The sequence below is a fragment of the Danio rerio genome, chromosome 9 (assembly GCF_052040795.2).
Source record: "Danio rerio strain M-AB ecotype USA chromosome 9, GRCz13ab, whole genome shotgun sequence".
Lineage (NCBI taxonomy): Eukaryota > Metazoa > Chordata > Actinopteri > Cypriniformes > Danionidae > Danio > Danio rerio.
This window is the reverse complement of record NC_141029.1, coordinates 54017441-54037663: the sequence shown is the minus strand read 5'-3', so window position 1 is coordinate 54037663 and position 20223 is coordinate 54017441. Positions and strand designations below refer to the sequence as shown.

At 36.8% G+C, this 20223-nt stretch overlaps 1 protein-coding gene and 1 long non-coding RNA gene across 20 annotated transcripts in view; one reads left to right on the top strand and one right to left on the bottom strand.

Moving 5' to 3' along the window:
- baz2bb (bromodomain adjacent to zinc finger domain, 2Bb) overlaps positions 1 to 20223 on the bottom strand; it is a 129454-nt gene that overhangs the window by 67908 nt on the left and 41323 nt on the right. For 11 of the 19 annotated variants that reach the window (XM_087268423.1, XM_087268434.1, XM_087268428.1 and 8 more), the window contains 4 exons: positions 14238 to 14330; positions 3696 to 3866; positions 672 to 815; positions 204 to 340 (listed from right to left, as the gene is read on the bottom strand). In XM_087268423.1, coding sequence (XP_087124549.1) covers positions 204 to 340; positions 672 to 815; positions 3696 to 3866; positions 14238 to 14328 — 543 coding nt within the window. In that variant the 5' untranslated portion in view covers positions 14329 to 14330. Of the gene's footprint in view, positions 1 to 203; positions 341 to 671; positions 816 to 3695; positions 3867 to 14237; positions 14331 to 14636; positions 14774 to 20223 lie in introns of all 19 variants that reach the window. The other 8 variants (XM_087268425.1, XM_087268429.1, XM_087268438.1 and 5 more) reach the window with 2 other exon arrangements.
- LOC147835440 (uncharacterized) overlaps positions 1 to 20223 on the top strand; it is a 456431-nt gene that overhangs the window by 429569 nt on the left and 6639 nt on the right. The window lies entirely within an intron of this gene.

Here is a 20223-nt window from a genome sequence, read left to right as displayed (position 1 = left end):
AGGCGCACTTCCGCATTTTAGAATAAGGTCAATAGTAAAACAAATAAATAGATTACTGTGTGTGAGAGCAAGGAAAGTTAAACTCAAGTAAGGCTCTGATGTAAGTAAAAATGCTGAGGCAATGCGCTCATGCCGTCCATGTGATTTTAGACATCCATACATGCCTACATCAAAAATTTACTGAAGAAATGATTAACAAATACCTTTTTGTCTTTTGTTGTGTGTTTGGTTTTGTCCTCTTGCTGGTGGAGTGCTGGTTTTGAGCTGGTTTTCTTACTCTGATCTGGAGAAGGTGTGGAGGAGGTCGAGCTCCAGTTTGCTTTTCCATTGGTATTCAGCCCTGCTCCACAAAATATCAACCATCAAACATGTATGTTTTCAGTTACATATGTTTGCATCAATTTAGAGATTTAAATAATAATTTTGTCATTTTAATCAGTGGCAGGAACGGGCTTTCATTAATATAATATACACTATTGTCATAAATGAAATGTTTATAACTAGACTCCAGCTATTTTCAGATGAAATATAAAAGCAATGTTTCTTCATCAGTATTTATGCAAAATGCATCTTCTGAAATAGGATTTTCTATAGTATAATGTGGATCTTCTGTCATGTTTGCAGCACAATAAACACAAACACATCATGCATATGAGTGGTATCTGATGAACCTTTGTTAGGGGACTGTCTGGCGGTGGGAGACTGGAGGAGGGTCTGCTCCTGGTTCAGAGACGGTGTTGTAAATAACGCTGGTAAACCCAGAAGATGAGGAAAAAAGGCTGCTGATCCCTGAACATCTGCTGAACGCCACCAATCTGAACAAGCAGACCAACATATGAAGTTAGCATTACATAAGACTCAAACCTCTTCTTATGTAAAGGCTCACACAAGATTCAGATTTTTAACTTTTTCTCTTTTTTTTATGATCTTTAAAATAAAGATTTTTTCAAGGAGACCTATTTTTTAAGGTGTGAAACAAGTCTCTGACACTTTTAGAGTGTGAGTGTGAAGTTTTGGCTCAAAATACCACACAAATAATACTTTATAACTCTCTGAATCTGACACTTTTAGACTTTGATCCAAATTGTGGTGTTTTGGTGACTCACTTTGAATTCATATGAGATTGTTTCGAAAGAGGGCGGAGCTAGCAACATCTCTGCATCGGCAGAATCAAAACATTATCCGTGTGAAACTGAAATGTGTGTGTCAGTGTGTGAGAATGCATCAGTCTATAGAGACTCCTGTCACTGTTCATTTGTGCTTCATTTAAAACTCCACATTTATAAGCCTCTTAGTCTGAGCTGACATTATCTTCAGCCATGGCGGACGACTGCTTCTCAATCAGGGCTGTTTATGCAAATGAGGTAGAGATGGTCACTAGTGGGCGGGGCTTTCCCGCCCACTTTCTCTGATGACATGTATTTAGAGAGAATGTCAATCAAAGTGTTTCTGCAGACTGTTTTTATCAAGTGTGACTAAATAAAATAGAGTTAATACATTTTTACCATTAAAGGTTGGCTATATTCACACACTGTTGCCACACAGCCACTTATTAAAGTGATCTTTCAGCTTAGCATATGTAAAATAAAATAACATGCTTATTCTGATCTGTACTTGTAATATTCATTTATTCAATCATTCATTTTCTTTTCGGCCTCAGTCCCTTTATTAAACAGTGGTCGCCACAGCAGAATGAACTGCCAACTTATCCAGCATATGTTTTACGCAGCGGTTACCTTTTCAGCCCGACCCAGCACTAGGAAACACTCACACTCTTGCACACACTCACATACACCATGGTCAATTTAGCTCACTCAATTCACCTAAAGCGCATGTGTTTGAACTGTAGGGGAAACCGGAACACCCAGAGGAAACCCACACCAACACAGAGAGAACATGCAAACTCCACACAAAAAATGCTCACCCAAAAAGGGCTCAAACCAGAAATCTTCTTGCTGTGAGGCGATTGTGCTCACTGCGCCACCCTGCTGCTCCTCTACTTGACTTATTTTTATTATAATTAATTTTAATTGTAACTTTTTTTTATTTTAATTTACTTTATAAAAGCCTATAAAAACAAAAGAAGGAAAGCATGTGCTGCAAATAAACAGCATCATTTGTATAAAACAATAAAACTTTGGGTCTATTTAAGTGTTTGTTCTTTTGCTTTTCTGTGTGTCCTGAAGCGTTGTTTACTGTCTGTGAGAAGCTGAAGCTGAAGCTCTGACCCAAAGCGTTCAGGTCTTCATAAATGTCAGAAATGCTGGACTGATGGAAAGCTCTATAAAGGTGAAACATGCTGACCATGCACCAAAACCAGCCCGGCTCATAGTTCTTTCAACCCCATCAAAGATTGCGGTACTATTTTAGGGATGTTTCCTTCATCCCTTTCCTTCAAAATTCATAATGCGTCCAGATCCTTCGAGTCAAAAGCATGATATTAAAAAAAAAAGAATCAGTGGGAAAACCCCAAGAGGTAATTCCCATTATATACGTTTTGTTTGTTTTTTGCAATTGCCAATATTCTCTATAGTGATTCTGACAATATTTATAATTCAAGAGTTCCCACTTAGATATGCTTGGCACTTATAGCAGGTTTGGCATGCTGGCCCAGGGAGAGAACCCTGAGCTCTGAGATATTTGAGCCCAGGGCTCCCGCCCGGTCTAGAAGCATATCAGGAGAACCGAGATCAGGTAGGTCTTGATCGCTCCCCCTTTAAAAGGGGAGAAAATGGAGGAGATGGGGTGGAAGGGGGGATTCTTCCAAAACGAAGATAGAGCAATAAGGAGAAAGTGATCCATTTATATTAAGCTAGGATCATTCTGATTGGATTATTACTGATTACGGATGAGTGGCCAGCGGTGCACAATCATATCAAATGCGCCTCTCGAAATTAGTTTATGAAACTTCACTTGTGTACTTGCATGTCTTTAAATTACATCTTACTATTTTGTTCTTTCACAAAAATATTTAATACGTTGGGCGTCACGTTGACGGAGTGGGTAGCATGATCGCCTCAGAGCAAGAAGAACGCTGGTTCGAGCCTCGGCTGACTCAGTTGGCATTACTGGCATTAACAAGACTAAAAGAAGAATGGCCAGGCTGGTTCCAGCTGATAGAAAGGCAACAGTCACACAAATAACCACTTGCTACAACCGAGGTCTGCAGAAGTGCGTCTCTGAACACACAACACGTCCAACCTTGAAGCGGATGGGCTACAGCAGCAGAAGACCATACCGGGTGCCGCTCCTGTCAGCTAACAACAGGAAACTGAGGCTACAATTCACACAGACTCACCAAAACTATAGATAGAAGATAGAAGAAACGTTGCCTGCTCTGATGAGTCTCCATTTCTGCTGCAACATTCGGATGGTCGGGTCAGAATTTGGTGTCAACAACAAGAAAGCATGGATCCATCCTGCCTTGTATCAACTTTTCAGGCTGGTGGTGTAATGGTGTGGGGGATATTTTCTTGGCCACTTTGGGCTCATTAGTACCAATTAAGCATTGTGTCAACACCGCAGTCTACCTGAGTATTGCTGCTGGCCATGTCCATCCCTTTGTGACAACAGTGTACCAATCTTCTGATGGCTACTTCCAGCAGGATAACGCACCATTTCATAAAGCGTGAATCATCTTAGACTGGCTTCATGAACATGATAATGAGTTCATAACGTCCATGAGTCCATCATACCTGGTAAAGCTGTAAGTTGAGCACGAGCGGCAGACATTCCCAGTGTTCCCAGACCTCCAAACTCTGAGCGCAGCGGAGAAGAGGAGTACAGACTGAAGACAGGATGACTGATCAGAGGAAACACTCCAGAAACACCCACACCCTGAGTGCTGACCATCCCAAACAAATGACCTGCAGAGAGAACAACAACAAACACATCATGCATGTGTACATAAAGCTGGATAGAGAAATGATCAGATTATTCACAGTATGTTCATCAAAACTGATATTTCAGGTACTTTAGAAACAGAAAACATATTAGAAACTAACATTCACACATTCATGACATTTTACAACATGCTCACAATTTATCAATTTTCCCCCTTTTTTAAAAGTAAATACATTCAATACATAAAGTTGGGAGTCAGAATTATTAGCCCCCCTGAATTATTCGCCCCTGTTTATTTTTTCCCCAATTTCTGTTCTGTTCTGTCATAATAGTTTTAATAACTCATTTCTTATTTTATCTTTGCCATGATGACAGTAAATAATATTTGACTAGATATTTTTCAAGACACTTCCATACAGCTTAAAGTGACATTTAAAGGTTTAACTAGGTTAATTAGGGTAATTAGGTAGGTTAGGGTATTTAGGCAAGTTATTATGGTTTGTTCTGTAGATTATCAAAAAAATCTAGCTAAAAGGGGTAAATTATTTTGTCCTTAAAAATTGTGCTTAAAAAATTTAAAACATCTTTTATTGTAGCTGAAATAAAACAAATAATACTTATTCCAGAAGAAAAAATATTAAAAGACATACTGTGAAAATTAAAAAAACATTTAAAAAACATAAAAAATAAATAAATAAAAAAAATCAAAGGTGGGCTAATAATTCTGATTCAACTGTATGTACAACTACAACAACATTAATTACAACAACAATTATTATTACAATATTATTTATTATCATTTTATTGAAAATTACAATTACAATCAATATTATTATCAAAAAAAACTATGATATTGTTAATAATAATACTTTAAATAATAATAATATAATGATGCAATAATAATAATAATAATAATAATAATAATAATAATAATAATAATATTGTTATTATTATATTATTTATTATTATTTTATTTTAAATTACTATTAGTATCACTATCATCAAAAGAAACAATGATGTTATTAATAATTATACTTTAATATTATTATTATTAATAATACCAACAATAAAAAATATTATTATTATAGATATTATTATTATTTTATTATTTTATTTATTATTAATTTATAACAAATTATTATGAATATTATTAATAATAATATTATTAATAATATTATACTTTAGAAAGTATAATAATAAATATAACATTATTAAAAACGATAATAATGACAGCAATTATAAAAATAATAATAATAATACTAATAATAGTAATACTAATAATAATAATTATTATTATTATTATTGTATTATAAATTACTATTATTATTTTAAAAATAATACATAATAATGATGATGATGATGATGATGATGATGATAATAGTAATAATAATAATAATAATAATAATAATAATAATAATAATTTTTTAAATATAATTTATTATCATTTTATTATAAATTACTATTATTATTAAAATCAAAGTAATACATAATAATAATAATAATAATAATAATAATACTTTATTTTAATAATAAAAACTATAAAAACCACAGCAGCAACAACAAATAAATAAATTCTTATTATTAATGTAAATTGCTCAACTAGATTTGGTTTCAAAACAAGAATTTAAAATTGTAAAATTTGCTACACTTAAAAAAAACATTTCTAAGCATAATAGTTTTAATAACTTATTACTAATAACTGATTTATTTTATCTTTGCCATGATGACAGTAAATAATATTTGACTAGATATTTTTCAAGACACCTCTATACAGCTTTAAGTGACATTTAAAGGCTTAATTAGGTTAATAGGTTAACGATTCAGGTTAGGGTAATTAGGCAAGTTATTGTATATCGATGGTTTGTTCTGTATATTATCAAAAAAAAAATTAGCTTAAAGGGGCTAATAATTTTGTCCTTAAAATGTTAAAAATTAAAAACTGCTTTTATTCTAGCCGAAATAAAACAAATAATACTTTCTCCATAAGAAAAAATATAATCCAAAATACTAAGAAGATTTCCTTGCTTTGTTAAACATCATTTGAGAAATATTTAAAAAAGAAGAAAACTATTCGAAGGAGGCTAATAATTCTGACCAACTGTTATTTTCATTAATTTATGATCACAAGGACGCATCAAAATGTTTCTAAAAGTTGACATATTTTCTGTGAAAAAACCGGCTGTAACTCTCATGTCCCAATACATCAGTGATGCAAATCACTTCATGCATAAATTAAAAACCCTTTATATACACTAAACCAATCAATCCCTCCTTTTCTTTGTTGCTGAAGTCATTTATTGCTGAAAATCCAGAGGGGTTTGAAGAGAACAGATTGAAAGCACAAAAGCAGCAGAGTTAAAATTACCTTCACGAGAATATAAAAAAAGAAAGAAGCCGGAGCTGCTGTGGAGGCCGTTTACATGTAAGAGAGGCTGATTTTGCCTGTGAATCTTATTGTAATTATCTGCATATTTAGTGTCAGCTCCTTTGGGGCTTGTCGATATGGGACGAGACTCTGGAAATAAAAAATAAATGCCTGGAAGAAATGGTCAAAAGCTTTTTCTACTGCACTACAGGAGACGATGACAACTGCAAATAGCCTTTAAATATTAATGCACTCGGAGAGGAGGAATAATCAAACCTGGACGAGCAGACAGTCGGTCAAGAGGAAACAAGTAAAAGAAAGACACTAAAAGTGTGTGAGAATGATTTGCTCTGGTACTCATTGTGTGTGTATATGTGAGTAATAATTCAGCCGAAATAAAATTCATTTCTTACTATTTTCCAATCTTGTCATTCATTTATTTTCTTGTCGGCTTAGTCCCTTTATTAATCCGGGGTCGCCACAGCGGAATGAGCCGCCAACTTATCCAGCAATTTTTTTTTACGCAGCAGATGCCCTTCCAGCTGCAACCCATCTCTGGGAAACATCCGCACACAAATTCACACACAAACACTCTTACACTACGGACAATTTAGCCTACCCAATTCACCTGTACCGCATGTCTTTGGACTGTGGGGGAAACCGGAGCACCCGGAGGAAACCCACGCAAACACAGGGAGAACATGCAAACTCCACACAGAAATGCCAACTGAGCCGAGGATCAAACCAGCGACCCAGCGACTTTCTTGCTGTGAGGGGGGTGTCCTGAAAAGGTGATTTAAGTGTTTGTTTGGGAGCAACGGACCGATCTGCACTGTGGGTTCTCTTGCTGGATCGTTTGCGGAGGGGTTTTCTGCTTGTATCTCCTGGCGGCGACCAGAACTTATGCAGAGTTGTTGACTAAAAATCTTGGGTTGCCTGCATGTTGTCTCCGTGAGTGCTATTTTTCTTCTTTCTGCTTCATTCAAGTTTATGATCTTCATCTCAACTCATCGATAACGTTATCCTTCGGAGGCCAAGTCATCTGTCAAGAGCTGAAATCTAGTATTCAAACTAGTTCCCACAAACAATTGCACAACACACTCAGTTTCCTTGTGCGAGTATTGATTTGATTTCCCCTCTTTGTTTTTTGTTGTTGTTGTTTTCAAATTATACAATCTTTAGATTGTAACAATCTTACAATCTTTAATCTTTAGTGCAAAGTCATTTGTTTAGTGCAAAGTCATAAATACTATTTTTTTGTTTTTGTTTCTGAGGTGCATTGGTGTATGCTAAAACTGCTGTGGGAAAGATTTTTTTTAAGAGTCACGTGGCCGAGTGGGTACCCCGACACAAAGAGACCAGGGTTCGAATCCCGCCTCGGCATTCTTTATTTATTTATTTTTTTCGTTGTTTACAAGAAAATAATTATTTTTATTTTTGCCACTGTTAAAATAGGCTATATGTCATCATATTTATATATAAACTCTTTTATATATACATTTTGAAATATATGTTGCATGTATAAATGACTAATTAGCATTTTTTCTTTGAAATCTAAACATTAACTTGTATTTTAAATATACGAATTGGATTTACATATTTAAATTAGAAAATAGATCTGCTCGCTGCGTGTTAGAGAAGGCTTTGTGTGTCAGAAAAGCAAGTGATTAAACTATACCTGTCAACAATGGGATGTAAACATACAGGATATGTCCCCAACAACTGTTACAAATACAGGGAGCAAATTAGCTTCAAATGATAGAATACGTTAGAAAATTGAAAATAAAATAAAAGGTTTAGTCTATTAAAATCCATTTACTGATCACATTGGTGTTAGCGTACGCATTAAAGGGCTAAAAGCGCGTTCATTTTTTAACTTTAATTATTCAGCGATTCCTCTGCGAACCACTAGAAGGAAGTCTGCGTACACAATGTTTTGAGAACCACTGATTTAATATATCAATTTCAGGTGTTGATTAGAAAAAAAACTCCTTTTAATATGGAAAATATACATTCAATCGGCTGCCGTTGCTTTTAGTTAGAACGCAGTTTAAATCACTCACTCCTGGGGTCCGTTCTTCGTACCTCGCTTAAATGATCTAAGATTATTTGGCAGATCCCGGATCTTTTAATCTTGACAACTGATCTCTCGCTAATTTGGTTCTTCAAACAAGTTTGCGAATCAGATTAGAATGTCTGGATAAACTGATCTGAGATCGATGCGTGTGTTGTGAAGGACAGATCTATCCATCCTCGAAATCATGATCAGCAATGCAACGATTGGCTGACGGCACAGCAGCGTAATGACATCATCTGATTAATATTCAATTATCCATGTGAGCAAAATTACATCAAATTAGCAGTAAACGGCTTGTTAAATATGACACGCAGTAACCTTTCACATTTGTTGTGAGCTGCAGGCTTTACACTTTCATGTGTCAAGTGTATTCATCATGTATTTCAATGAATATCAATGTATTTAGTTCTACATTTAGAAAAGATTTCCTTTATTATAGTAGCCGTTTTTTTTATTATTATTTTTTAGGGGTTTTTCACCTTTTTATTTTGGTAGGATAGTAGAGAATTCAGACAGGAAAGCACTGGGAGCAGAGAGAGGGAAAAGATCGGCAAAGATCCTCGAGACGGGAATCGAACCCGGGTCGCCATGAGCACACTGGTGCTATATGTCAGCGCACAGTACCACTAGGCTACGGGCGTCGACTATAGTAGCCGTTTTGTAATCGGTGTAAAGAATAACTAGATGTTTACAAAAGCGTTTTCTTATTGGTAAAGGCGTCTGCAACTTTTGTGAAGCATCAAATCACTGGCATATTAACTATCAAAACATGTTCATGACTGCATAAATGTATTATTGCTTTAAAAAAAGTCACATATAGTGCATTTCTATTATACACAATTTGTACTAAAGCGATCTATAAAGTTCATATCAATAAGTTTTCTCTGTGCACCATCAGATGGCAGTCTTTGTACTTTCATTTCAAGGGTGCAGATTGCATACGTTTTATTAATATGTATAACTTAATTTATTTTATTAATGACTATAACTTCATCAGGTTTGAGCTAGCAGAACTGTTGCTATGACAACAACTCACGGATCAGCTTTGAAGAACGAAACGATCCTGGATCATGTCAAATCATCAATATCCAAATCCAGCTAACTGAGTAATCCATGTACGAAGAACGGACCCCTGCCCTCAATCTGGCAATCTGCGCTTGCGTTTGTTTTGATCCAGTAGTGCAATACCTAGTCCAACCACTGGGTGTCAAAGCAGCTATCGGTTTCCTCAAACGGTTTGAGTTGCCTTAGCTTATTGGGTTTTACAGTACTCAGTTGTTTTGAGTTCTCTTCATTTATCAAGTTTTACTGTGCTCAAATTGCTTCATTTACTCAAATGGATTAAAGGGCCATGACACCCCCCACTTTCGGTTAAAGTCTACTTCAGAATTTTTTCAAAACATGCATGATTAATGGGTGTGGAGCTCCGCGAGCATCGGGCAGGAGTGGGCGTGGCCAGCAGGGGAGAACGTGAGCGAACGAAGCTAGCTCACAAAATGAGACAAACCGTGAGGAGACGCATGAGTTTATAGTTTACAAAGTTAAAATGCAAAGAAATGAACTGTGATTTAATGCCCTGCTACATTTGTTATTCGTAATTTCATATACACATAACCACAATTTATATCGTTATAAAGATAAGTGTGTTTATGTAAACCCTATAAATGAGGACTTCTCCCTCAATCCCTGTATCCAGCAGACTCAGTGCAGTTTTACTCAGTTTTAACCATTAGCCCTGCTGGTAATCTGGAGGATTTAGGCAAACACAGCAGCACGGCGTTGTGTCTGAATGTGAACGAACTCCTGATAAAAGACAGCGTCCGCCATTCTCTAATTCTCGTGCTGCTCTCCCGACAAAAATGCTAGCAGCACACACACAGCTTTGCTGTATGATCGGCCCTGACAAGATCGCGGGGGAAAACATGCAACAAACCCCGTGGATCATGGAAACAAACGCATATGAGCATTCATGATTGGCTAAATACTGTGTGCCCGTGCCGTGGGTCCTTGACGTGTCTCACAGCTTGGGCTTGACTCTGGCAGGTCTGGCAGGTCTCATGAATAATTAAGCAGCCGGCTCTTCTCATAGGATAAGAAAACTCCGCTATGAATAATAATGAGAAACTGACGCGTCATCATTGCACTTGCAGTACTGTGCTACGTCGCCGATTTTGATCCTGCCCCAAAAATCATTTTAAACCCGGAAGCTGAAATTAGCTGACAAAAGCTCAAAATTATCCAGTTTTCCCCACAATTAAAGCTGACAGGTGCTAACATTGTCTTAACTGATGCTCAACACACACACATCTGTTAATATAAAAAAAAAAGTTCTCCAGGGTGTCCTGAACCTTTAAGTTTACAGAACTCATTAGGATTAGTTTTTGAACTTAAATGGTTTGTTGCAATCGGTTTCCTCAAATAGTTTGAGTTTCCTTAACTTTTTAGGTTTTACAGTGTAGAGAAGTTACATTAGTGTGCGGCACGGGGGATAGCACTTTCACCGCACAGCAAGAAGGTCTCTGGTTTAAGCCCTGGATGGGAGAGGGGGTTGTCGCGAACTAAAGAGGGGGGGTGGGGGTGGTTCTATCCAAGGGTAAAAAGGGCAAGTGCACTGCACAGGTTGAGCCCTATGTGTGCACTTGCCTGGCTCCAGTTTCCCCCACAGTCCAAACACATGTGCTATAGGTGAATTGAATAAGCTAAATTGGTCGTAGAGTATGTTTGGGAATGAGTGTGTATGGGTGTTTCCAAGTACTGGGTTGCAGCTGGAAGGGCATCCGCTGCGTAAAACATATGCTGGATAAGTTGGTGGTTCATTCTGCTGGTTTACAACAACAACCCGACATTTTTACAGTGAGAAATGAGTAATTTATTTTATTTTTTCAAGTTTCATGTTTTCTGATTCCAACATCGCCATCAGTCACATTTCAAAAGTGTTTACGTCACACAGGCTGAAATGATTTACCTGAATGCAAGTCATTATTGTGAACAGATCGCTCAGCCTCACACACACAAACACACACACACACGCACACACACGCACACGCTCACGCACTCGCACTCGCACTCGCACTCGCACGCACACAAACACAAACACAAACACAAAGACACACACACACACACACACACACACACACACACACACACACACACACACACACACACACGACTCTTTAAATTTCAAACTCTGGTCAAAGCTATTTATTTGAGTGAAAATACCTGCGTGTGACTGCTCTTGTGTGTATAAAAGAGAGATTGTGATGCATAATTCATCAGCGAGGAAGAAAACCTCCAGTAATTGCATACAAAAAATAACCCATTAGCTTCTCTCGGGGCGTTTCTTATCATGACGGAGAACAAAGAGCCTCAATCGCCATTGATAAATTAGCATATTATTTTGTGTTCAGACTAATCCGCCAGCGTCTGCATCAACAGCACACACACACACACACACACACACACACACTCAGCAGTTCAGAATATAATGGGTTTGTGAAGGGGAAACACACTCTTTCTGATGGCTGTTGAGATTGTGGAGGGTAAATGAGCAGCAGTCGGTGCAGATGCTGACGCTTAATAATAAAGCAGATCTTTCCATTTCTGTCTGACCAATCATCAGTGCGGGAGAACACTGCACTCATACTAAGCGTGTGTGTGTGTGTGTGCGCATGTATGAGTAGGAGAGAGTGTATGTTTATGTATATGAGTGTGTGTGAAGGTCTGTATAAATGCATGATGTGTGATGTATAAGTGCGCACATGAGTACTGTATGTGTGTGTGCGCCTGTGCATGAGTGTGTGGTATGTGTATGCGATGTGTGTGAATGTGTGTGTGCATGTGTATGTAAGTATGTATGTGTATGCAAGTATGTGTGTGTGTGTGTGTGTGTGTGTGTCATGTCAGTGTGCATATGTATGCAAGTGTGTGTGTTTGTGGGAGTCTGTGTGTGTGTGTGTTTCTGTGCATGTATGTGTAGAAGAAAGTGTATGTTTGTGTATGTGTGTGAGGGTCTGTATGAATGCATGATGTGTGATGTGTAAGTAAGTGTGCACATGAGTATGTGTGTGTCTGTGAGCACCTGTGCATGAGTGTGTGGTGTGTATATGCGTATATGCGTGAATGTGTGCGCGCCCGCATGTGTATGGATGTGTTTATGTCATGTCAGAGTGCATATGTATGTAAGTGTGTGTGTGTGTGTGTGTGTCATGTATTTGTGCATGTAAGTACATGTGACCATAAGTGTATGTGTATGTTGTGTCAGCGTGCATATGTATGTAAGTTTGTGTGTGTTTACATGTATGTAAGTGTGTGTGTTTGTGTGTGCAGGTTGTGTCTGTGTCCACATGTAAGTGTGTGTGTGTTTGTGTATGTTGTGTCCACATGTGTGTAAGTGTGTGTGTTTGTGTGAGCATGTTGTGTCTGTGTGCATATGTAAGTGTGTGTGTGTGTGTGTGTGTGTGACAGTGTTGTGTCTGTGTGCACATGTATGTAAGTGTGTGTGTGCGTGTTGTGTCTGTGTGCACATGTATGTAAGTGTGTGTGTGTTTGTGTGTGTATGTTGTGTCTGTGTGCACATGTATGTAAGTGTGTGTGTGTGTGTGTGTTGTGTATGTGTCCACATGTATGTAAGTGTGTGTGTGTATGTTGTGTCTGTGTGCACATGTATGTAAGTGTGTGTGTGTATGTTGTGTCTGTGTGCACATGTATGTAAGTGTGTGTGTGTGTGTGTGTGTGCGCGTGTTGTGTCTGTGTCCACATGTATGCAAGTGTGTGTGTGCGTGTTGTGTCTGTGTGCAATTGTATGTAAGTGTGTGTGTTTGTGTGCGGGTTGTGTCTGTGTGCACATGTATGTAAGTGTGTGTGTGTGTGTGTGTGTGTGTGTGTGTGTGTGTGTGTGACAGTGTTGTGTCTGTGTGTGCGTGTTGTGTCTGTGTGCACATGTATGTAAGTGTGTGTGTGTTTGTGTGTGTATGTTGTTTCTGTGTGCACATGTATGTAAGTGTGTGTGTGTGTGTGTGTGTTGTGTATGTGTCCACATGTATGTAAGTGTGTGTGTGTGTATGTTGTGTCTGTGTGCACATGTATGTAAGTGTGTGTGTGTATGTTGTGTCTGTGTGCACATGTATGTAAGTGTGTGTGTGTGTGTGTGTGTGCGCGTGTTGTGTCTGTGTCCACATGTATGCAAGTGTGTGTGTGCGTGTTGTGTCTGTGTGCAATTGTATGTAAGTGTGTGTGTTTGTGTGCGGGTTGTGTCTGTGTGCACATGTATGTAAGTGTGTGTGTGTGTGTGTGTGTGTGTGTGTGTGTGTGTGTGTGGTATGTGTGCTCATCTATGTAAGTGTGTGTATGTGCATGTCATGTCTGTGCATGTGGGTGTATGTGTGTGTGTTTGTGTGTGCGTGTTGTGTCTGTGTGCACATGTATGTGTGTGTGTGTGTGTGTGTGTGTGTGTGTGTGTGCTCATGTATGTAAGTGTGTGTATGTGCATGTCATGTCTGTGCATGTGAGTGTATGTGTGTGTGTTTGTGTGTGCGTGTTGTGTCTGTGTGCACTTGTATGCAAGTGTGTGTGTTTGTGTGCGGGTTGTGTCTGTGTGCACAGGTATGTAAGTGTGTGTGTGTGTGCTCATCTATGCAAGTGTGTGTATGTGCATGTGGGTGTATGTGTGTGTGTGTGTGTGCGTGTGTGTGTGTGTGTGTAGTGTCTGTGTGCAAGTGTCTGTATCATGTACTTGTGCATGTGTGAATGTTTGCGTGTCGTGTGCATGTGTATATAAGTGTGTGTGTCATGTCAGTGTGCATTGGTACTCAAGTTTGTGTGTATGTGTACATACTGTAAGTGTTTGTGTTTTTTGTGTGTGTGTGTGCATGTCCTGCCTGTGTGCATGTGTAAGCAAGTCTGTGTGTATATGTGCATGTGTGCACGTGTATGTGTGAGTGTGTGTGTGCTTACTCTTGCTGTGTGTTGTACTGGTCTCGGTCTCTGCTGTTCTTGTGGAGTTCTGGCTGGAGGTTGGAGACAGCAGACTCTCCGCAGACTCCATATCTGACAAACGACAACAGCAAAAACATCAACATCAAACTTTAATCTAATCAAATGAACAAAGTGAACAAACCTATACATATGTGTGTGTGTGTGTGTGTGTGTGTGAGAGTCTATGTCTTCGTGTGTGTATACAGTATATATATATATATATATATATATATATATATGTGTGTGTGTGTGTGTGTGTGTGTGTGTGTGTGTGTGTGTATGTATGTATGTATGTACAGTATGTATACAGTATATGTGAATATGTGTGTGCATGTGAATGCGTGCGTCTCTTCATCGCATTGTTATCCTGAAACAGACCTCCAGCAGTTCTCCAGATATTCCAGCAGAAAGAGAAAACACTTGTCAGACACAATTACCGTGGTATTATTAGCTCTTCCACCTGATTACACAAACACTGGTTTCAGCCTCTGGTGACATCACACCATCACATGCGTCTGAAACGCAAATATGAGGACCCAAATTAAGGTCACGGAAGCAGAGCGCAAACATCCAATTTATTTTTAATCAAACACAGGAAAACGGAGGAGAATTGAGCTCAATCGGCCTCTGCTCAATTCAATGAGGACGAATTACAACACACGCTGCATATTATTTGTCAGATTACAGCCTTTTCCTGAAGATCATTAGTGCAATTAGTCTAAATTAAAGGCGATTGTGTAAAATTGAGAAGTGAAAACCTGAAACAGGGAAATGATTAAATAACTTTCATTTTGTTTCTGATTGTGCTCAGAAAACATGCCTGGGAAGACAGACGAGAACAATTAAATATGAAGGAAATGTCTATTTAGCACTGATGTGAGTAATGATGAAGATAAAGATGATGATGTTAGGGCTGCAACTAATGATTATTTTAATAATCAATTAATCTGTCGATTATTTTTTCCAATTGATCGATGAATCGGATAAAAAAAAAAAAAACAAGAAACGCATTCATTTCCAACCCTTTATTCAAAAAACCTCATCTCTGAGCTGTTATATTAAGAATAAAATAAAAACTAGCTCAGTACACTGAAAAAAAAACAAAAAAAATCTGTAATTTTGCGGTTTATATCCAGCAGCTAAGGTGCCAAAAAAAGTAAAATAACGGCTGTAAAAAATACAGAAATTTACCGTAAAATAGCGAATAATAAAATCACAGAAATTTACCGTAAAATAACGAATAATAAATCACAAAAACTTACGATAAAATAACGAATAATAAATCACAGAAATTTACCGTAAAATAACGGATAATAAATCACAAAAACTTACGATAAAATAACGAATAATAAATCACAGAAATTTACCGTAAAATAACGGATAATAAATTACAGAAATTTACCGTAAAATAACGAATAATAAATTACAAAAACTTACGGTAAAATAACGAATAATAAATCACAGAAATTAACCGTAAAATAATGGATAATAAATTACAGAAATTTACCGTAAAATAACGAATAATAAATCACAAAAACTTACGGTAAAATAACGAATAATAAAATCACAGAAATATACCGTAAAATAATGGATAATAAATCACAAAAACTTACGGTAAAATATCGAATAATAAATCACAGAAATTTACCATAAAATATAGGATAATAAATTAAAGAAATTTACCGTAAAATAACAAATAATAAATCACAGAAATCAGCCGTAAAATAACAGATAATAAATTACAGAAATTTACCGTAAAATAATGAATAATAAATCACAGAAATTTAATCGCAAAAAAACGGATAATTACAGAAATTTACAGTAAAATAACAGATAATAAATCACAAAAATTTACCTTAAAATAGCGGATAATAAATCACAGAAATTGACCGTAATATAACAGATAATAAATCACAGAAATTAACCGTAAAATAACGGATAATAAATCACAGAAATTGACCGTAATATAACGATTAATAAATTACAGAAATTTACCTTAAAATAACGGATAATAAATTACAGAAATTTACCATAAAATAACGGATAATAAATTATAAAAATTTACAGTAAAATAGCAGATAATAAATTACAGAAATTTGCCATAAAATAACGGATGATAATTATATATAGTTAATTTAACTATATAGATATATATAGTTAAAGTCAGAATTATTTAAGTGGTACTCATTGCAGAGCCACTTGGGCAGAGCTGAGCTCCAGCAAAGGGGAGCTTGAGCTGCCGCTCCTCCTTCCTTGCACTTCTTCTACAAGTGATGTCACTGGGTTTAGGGGTGCAGTGGGTGTATGCATTAAAACAGCTTATAGGAGGAGGAGTTGGAGCTCAAGCTCCCCCTCATTGAAGCCCAAGTGGCTCTGCATTGAACAGTGTCTCAAATTATTAACCCCCCTAAATTAATAGCCCCCTTGTGTATTTTTTCCCAATTTCTGTTTAACGATGAGAAGATTTTTTCTAAACATTTCTTAACATGATAGCTTTAATAACTCATTTCTTATAACTGATTTATTTTATCTTTGCCATGATGACATAAATAATATTTGACTAGATATTTTTAAGACACTTCTATACAGCTTAAAGTGACATTTAAAGGCTTAACTAGGTTAATTAGGTTAGCTAGGCAGGTTAGGGTAATTAGGCAAGTTATTGTATAACGACGGTTTGTTCTATGTACTATCGAAAAAAATAAAGCTTAAAGGGGCTAATAATATTGACCTTAAAATGTTAAAAAAATGTAAAACTGCTTTTGTTCTATTATTATTTATATATATATATACATATACCAGGAAGGCTTCACTGTGGCGCAGTGTGTGGCACGATCGCCTTACAGCAAGATTGTCACGAATAAGTTGGCAGTTCATGCCGCTGTGGTGACCCCAGATTAATAGAGACTAAACCGAAAAGAAAATTAATGAATGCATAAATATACCAGAAAAAATAATGAAATAATGCAAATAAAAATAATGCAAACAATATAAGAAAGATTTAGGATAATATCACAAACCTTCAATGCATCACCCTGAACGCAACACAATGCTAAAATAAGAAAAGAATGACAGAACAGCACTGAACGCAAGCTCTATTTCTCCAGCCTGTTTATTTAGTAATAACTGAAGTCCTTTATAAACAATAACAGCTGAAGGCCAAGGACACGTTTGGATAGACGCCACTTCAAATGTCAGCGGTCAACAAATAAACAATGCACTTCTGCTATTTATAGAGGAGAGGGCAAGAGGGTCAACAGCTCTTCTGCAAATGTTTCCCTAAACTGTCAGAGATGGAAATAAAAGAGTCAAGATCAAGGTGACATCACATTTTATGAACACTGCTGAGGGCTTGTGTGTGTGTGTGTGTGTGTGTGTGTGTGTGTGTGTGTGTGTGTGTGTGTGTGTGTGTGTGTGTGTGTGTGTGTGTGTGTGTGTGTGTGTGTGTGTGTGTGTGTGTGTGTGTGTGTGTGTTTGTGTGTTTGTGTGTGTGTGTGTGTGTGTGTGTGTGTGTGTGTGTGTGTGTGTGTTTGTGTTTGTGTGTGTGTGTGTGTACAGGAATATGTGGTTTACAGGGACACAAAGTTGTACTCTATTAAGGTGGTTTACAGGGTTACATCTTGTGTCACAGTAATTTAAAACGCTTACAAATCTAACGTAACAGGGTCTTTTGCCAGTTTCCTGCATATTGGGACCATATAATAAGTGCTTTTTACAGTATAAAAGACAGAGTATCCAAAATCTATCCTCAAGTATAATATAGTATACAGTACAGTTAAAGTCAAAATGATTCGCCCTCCTGTGATTTTTTTCTTTTTCAAATATTTCCCAAAGGATGTTAAACAGAGGAGCTAGACATTTTTCACAGTATTTCCTATAATATTTTATTTCTGGTGAAAGTCTTCTTGTTTTATATTGACTACAATATAAGCAGTTTTTTAAAACCTTTTTAAGGTGCCGATTTACCCTAGTTAAGCCTTTAAATGTCATTTTAAGCTGTATAGAAGTATCTTGAAAAATATCTAGTCAAATATTATTTACTGTCATCATGACAAAGATAAAAGAAATCAGTTATTATAGATCAGTTATTAAAACTATAGAAATGTGTTGATAAAATCGTCCTTCTATTAAACTGAAATTGTGGAAAGGGGGCTAATAATTCTGACAAATATATATATTTTTTTACATAAAAATGTTTATATATATATATATATATATATATATATATATATATATATATATATATATATATATATATATATAAACATTTTTATGTAAAAAAAAATAGGCTGATGTTTAAATGTTATATTTTTAATGGTTAACAATGACTTATATGTGCAGGGCTAATCAGTTATTCCATTATACAGCAGTTTCTTTAGTTGACCCATATTTATCATTAATATGGTTCAAATTGGGATAATATTGACACTTACCGGCATGTGCTTTTTACGTTAAGCTGTAAAACTTTACTTGTTGCAATCTCAGTTCGTACAGCGTGCATTGCATAATCAAACTATTTTTGTTGACATCTTGGAGTGAGAGGCCGTGGATAATCTGGTCCGATAAACTCACAGCACAGACCTTCTCGGAACCGCAGACGGCCATGGCGTGACCGCAATATAACTCACACGTCTCCCTCTACTTCAGCCATCATTCCAACATAGGTGGGCTCCGACCGAAAGCGGAGACGCATCTCTAAAGCAACCTCTCCCGACGATAATAATAATAATAATAATAATAAATGAATTTAATTATTTAGTTTTTGTTTATTTATTAATAAATAAATTATTTATTTATTAATTATTTATTTATCATTTCAACCAATCAGTTACGAAAAGAAAAATTTATGCAAAACAACATTGAATAATTTACATACATATATTAGCTCTTATCTGATTGGTCAGCTGGCCAAGTCTGATTTGATTGGCCTGGAAATTGAATACCCATTTCAGAATGTTCGTCTTAAGCTGCGGTCACACTCGAGTTTGAGCTTGCGAAGTTCTGTAGTACAGGATTAAACAAGATGCTTAGACATTAAAAAAAAAAGCAAGCGATTGGTCCATATTTTAAATTTCTCTCCAGAGGTCATGTTTTGATCCTCGATTGGTCTCACAAAGTCAAGTGATGCGATTTCGCAGGTCAGAGTTCACCAAGCTTGATCTTTGCAACGCAGTGAACTGCGAAACTTGACACACGAACTTCCGTTTCCGGTCTGACCCATTCCTGTGCGTATGGAGTGGAAGTCTATGGGGAGAAAAGTCCAGTGTGAGCGCAGCTTTAGTGATGGCTGAAATAAAGCTTTTCAATGCTTCAAACAATTGAACCAATTACTTCGCAAAATGATTCACTGTTTCAAAGCATTTGATGGTCAAAACTATTGAGATCATTATATTGAAAAAGAAAACATATAAATAACCTCTCTCATCATCTAATATCATTAAATATTCAGAGCAGGGGTGCTCAAACTGGAGGGCCGGTGTTCTGCAGATTTTAGCTTGCCTCAACACACCTGCAGGGATAGCCTGATAAGAGCTTGATTAGCTAGCCCAGGTGTGTCTGAATGGGGTTGGAAATAAACTTTGTAAAACACCAGCCCTCCAGAAGCAAGTTTAGGCACCCCGGCTTTAGAGTCTACAAAATATGCATTCTTATATACTTTTTAAAGGCTTATACAGGGGTGGGCAAACTCGTTCCTGGATTGCCAGTGTCCTGCACAGTTTAGCTCCAACTCTAATCAGATACACCTGTTTATGGATTTCTAGTGCTCTTGAAGACACTGATTGGCATGTTCAGATGTTTTTGATTAGAGTTGGAGCTAAACTGTGCAGGACACCGGCCCAATTCCCCAACAAATTTCTTGTGGCGCGGTAATACATTTCCGAATAAAGCATGGGAGCAGTCGGGAAATCGCTCTCGAGCGAGCAAGCGCACGTGTGTGTGTGTGAGTGTGTGTGAATGAGATGAA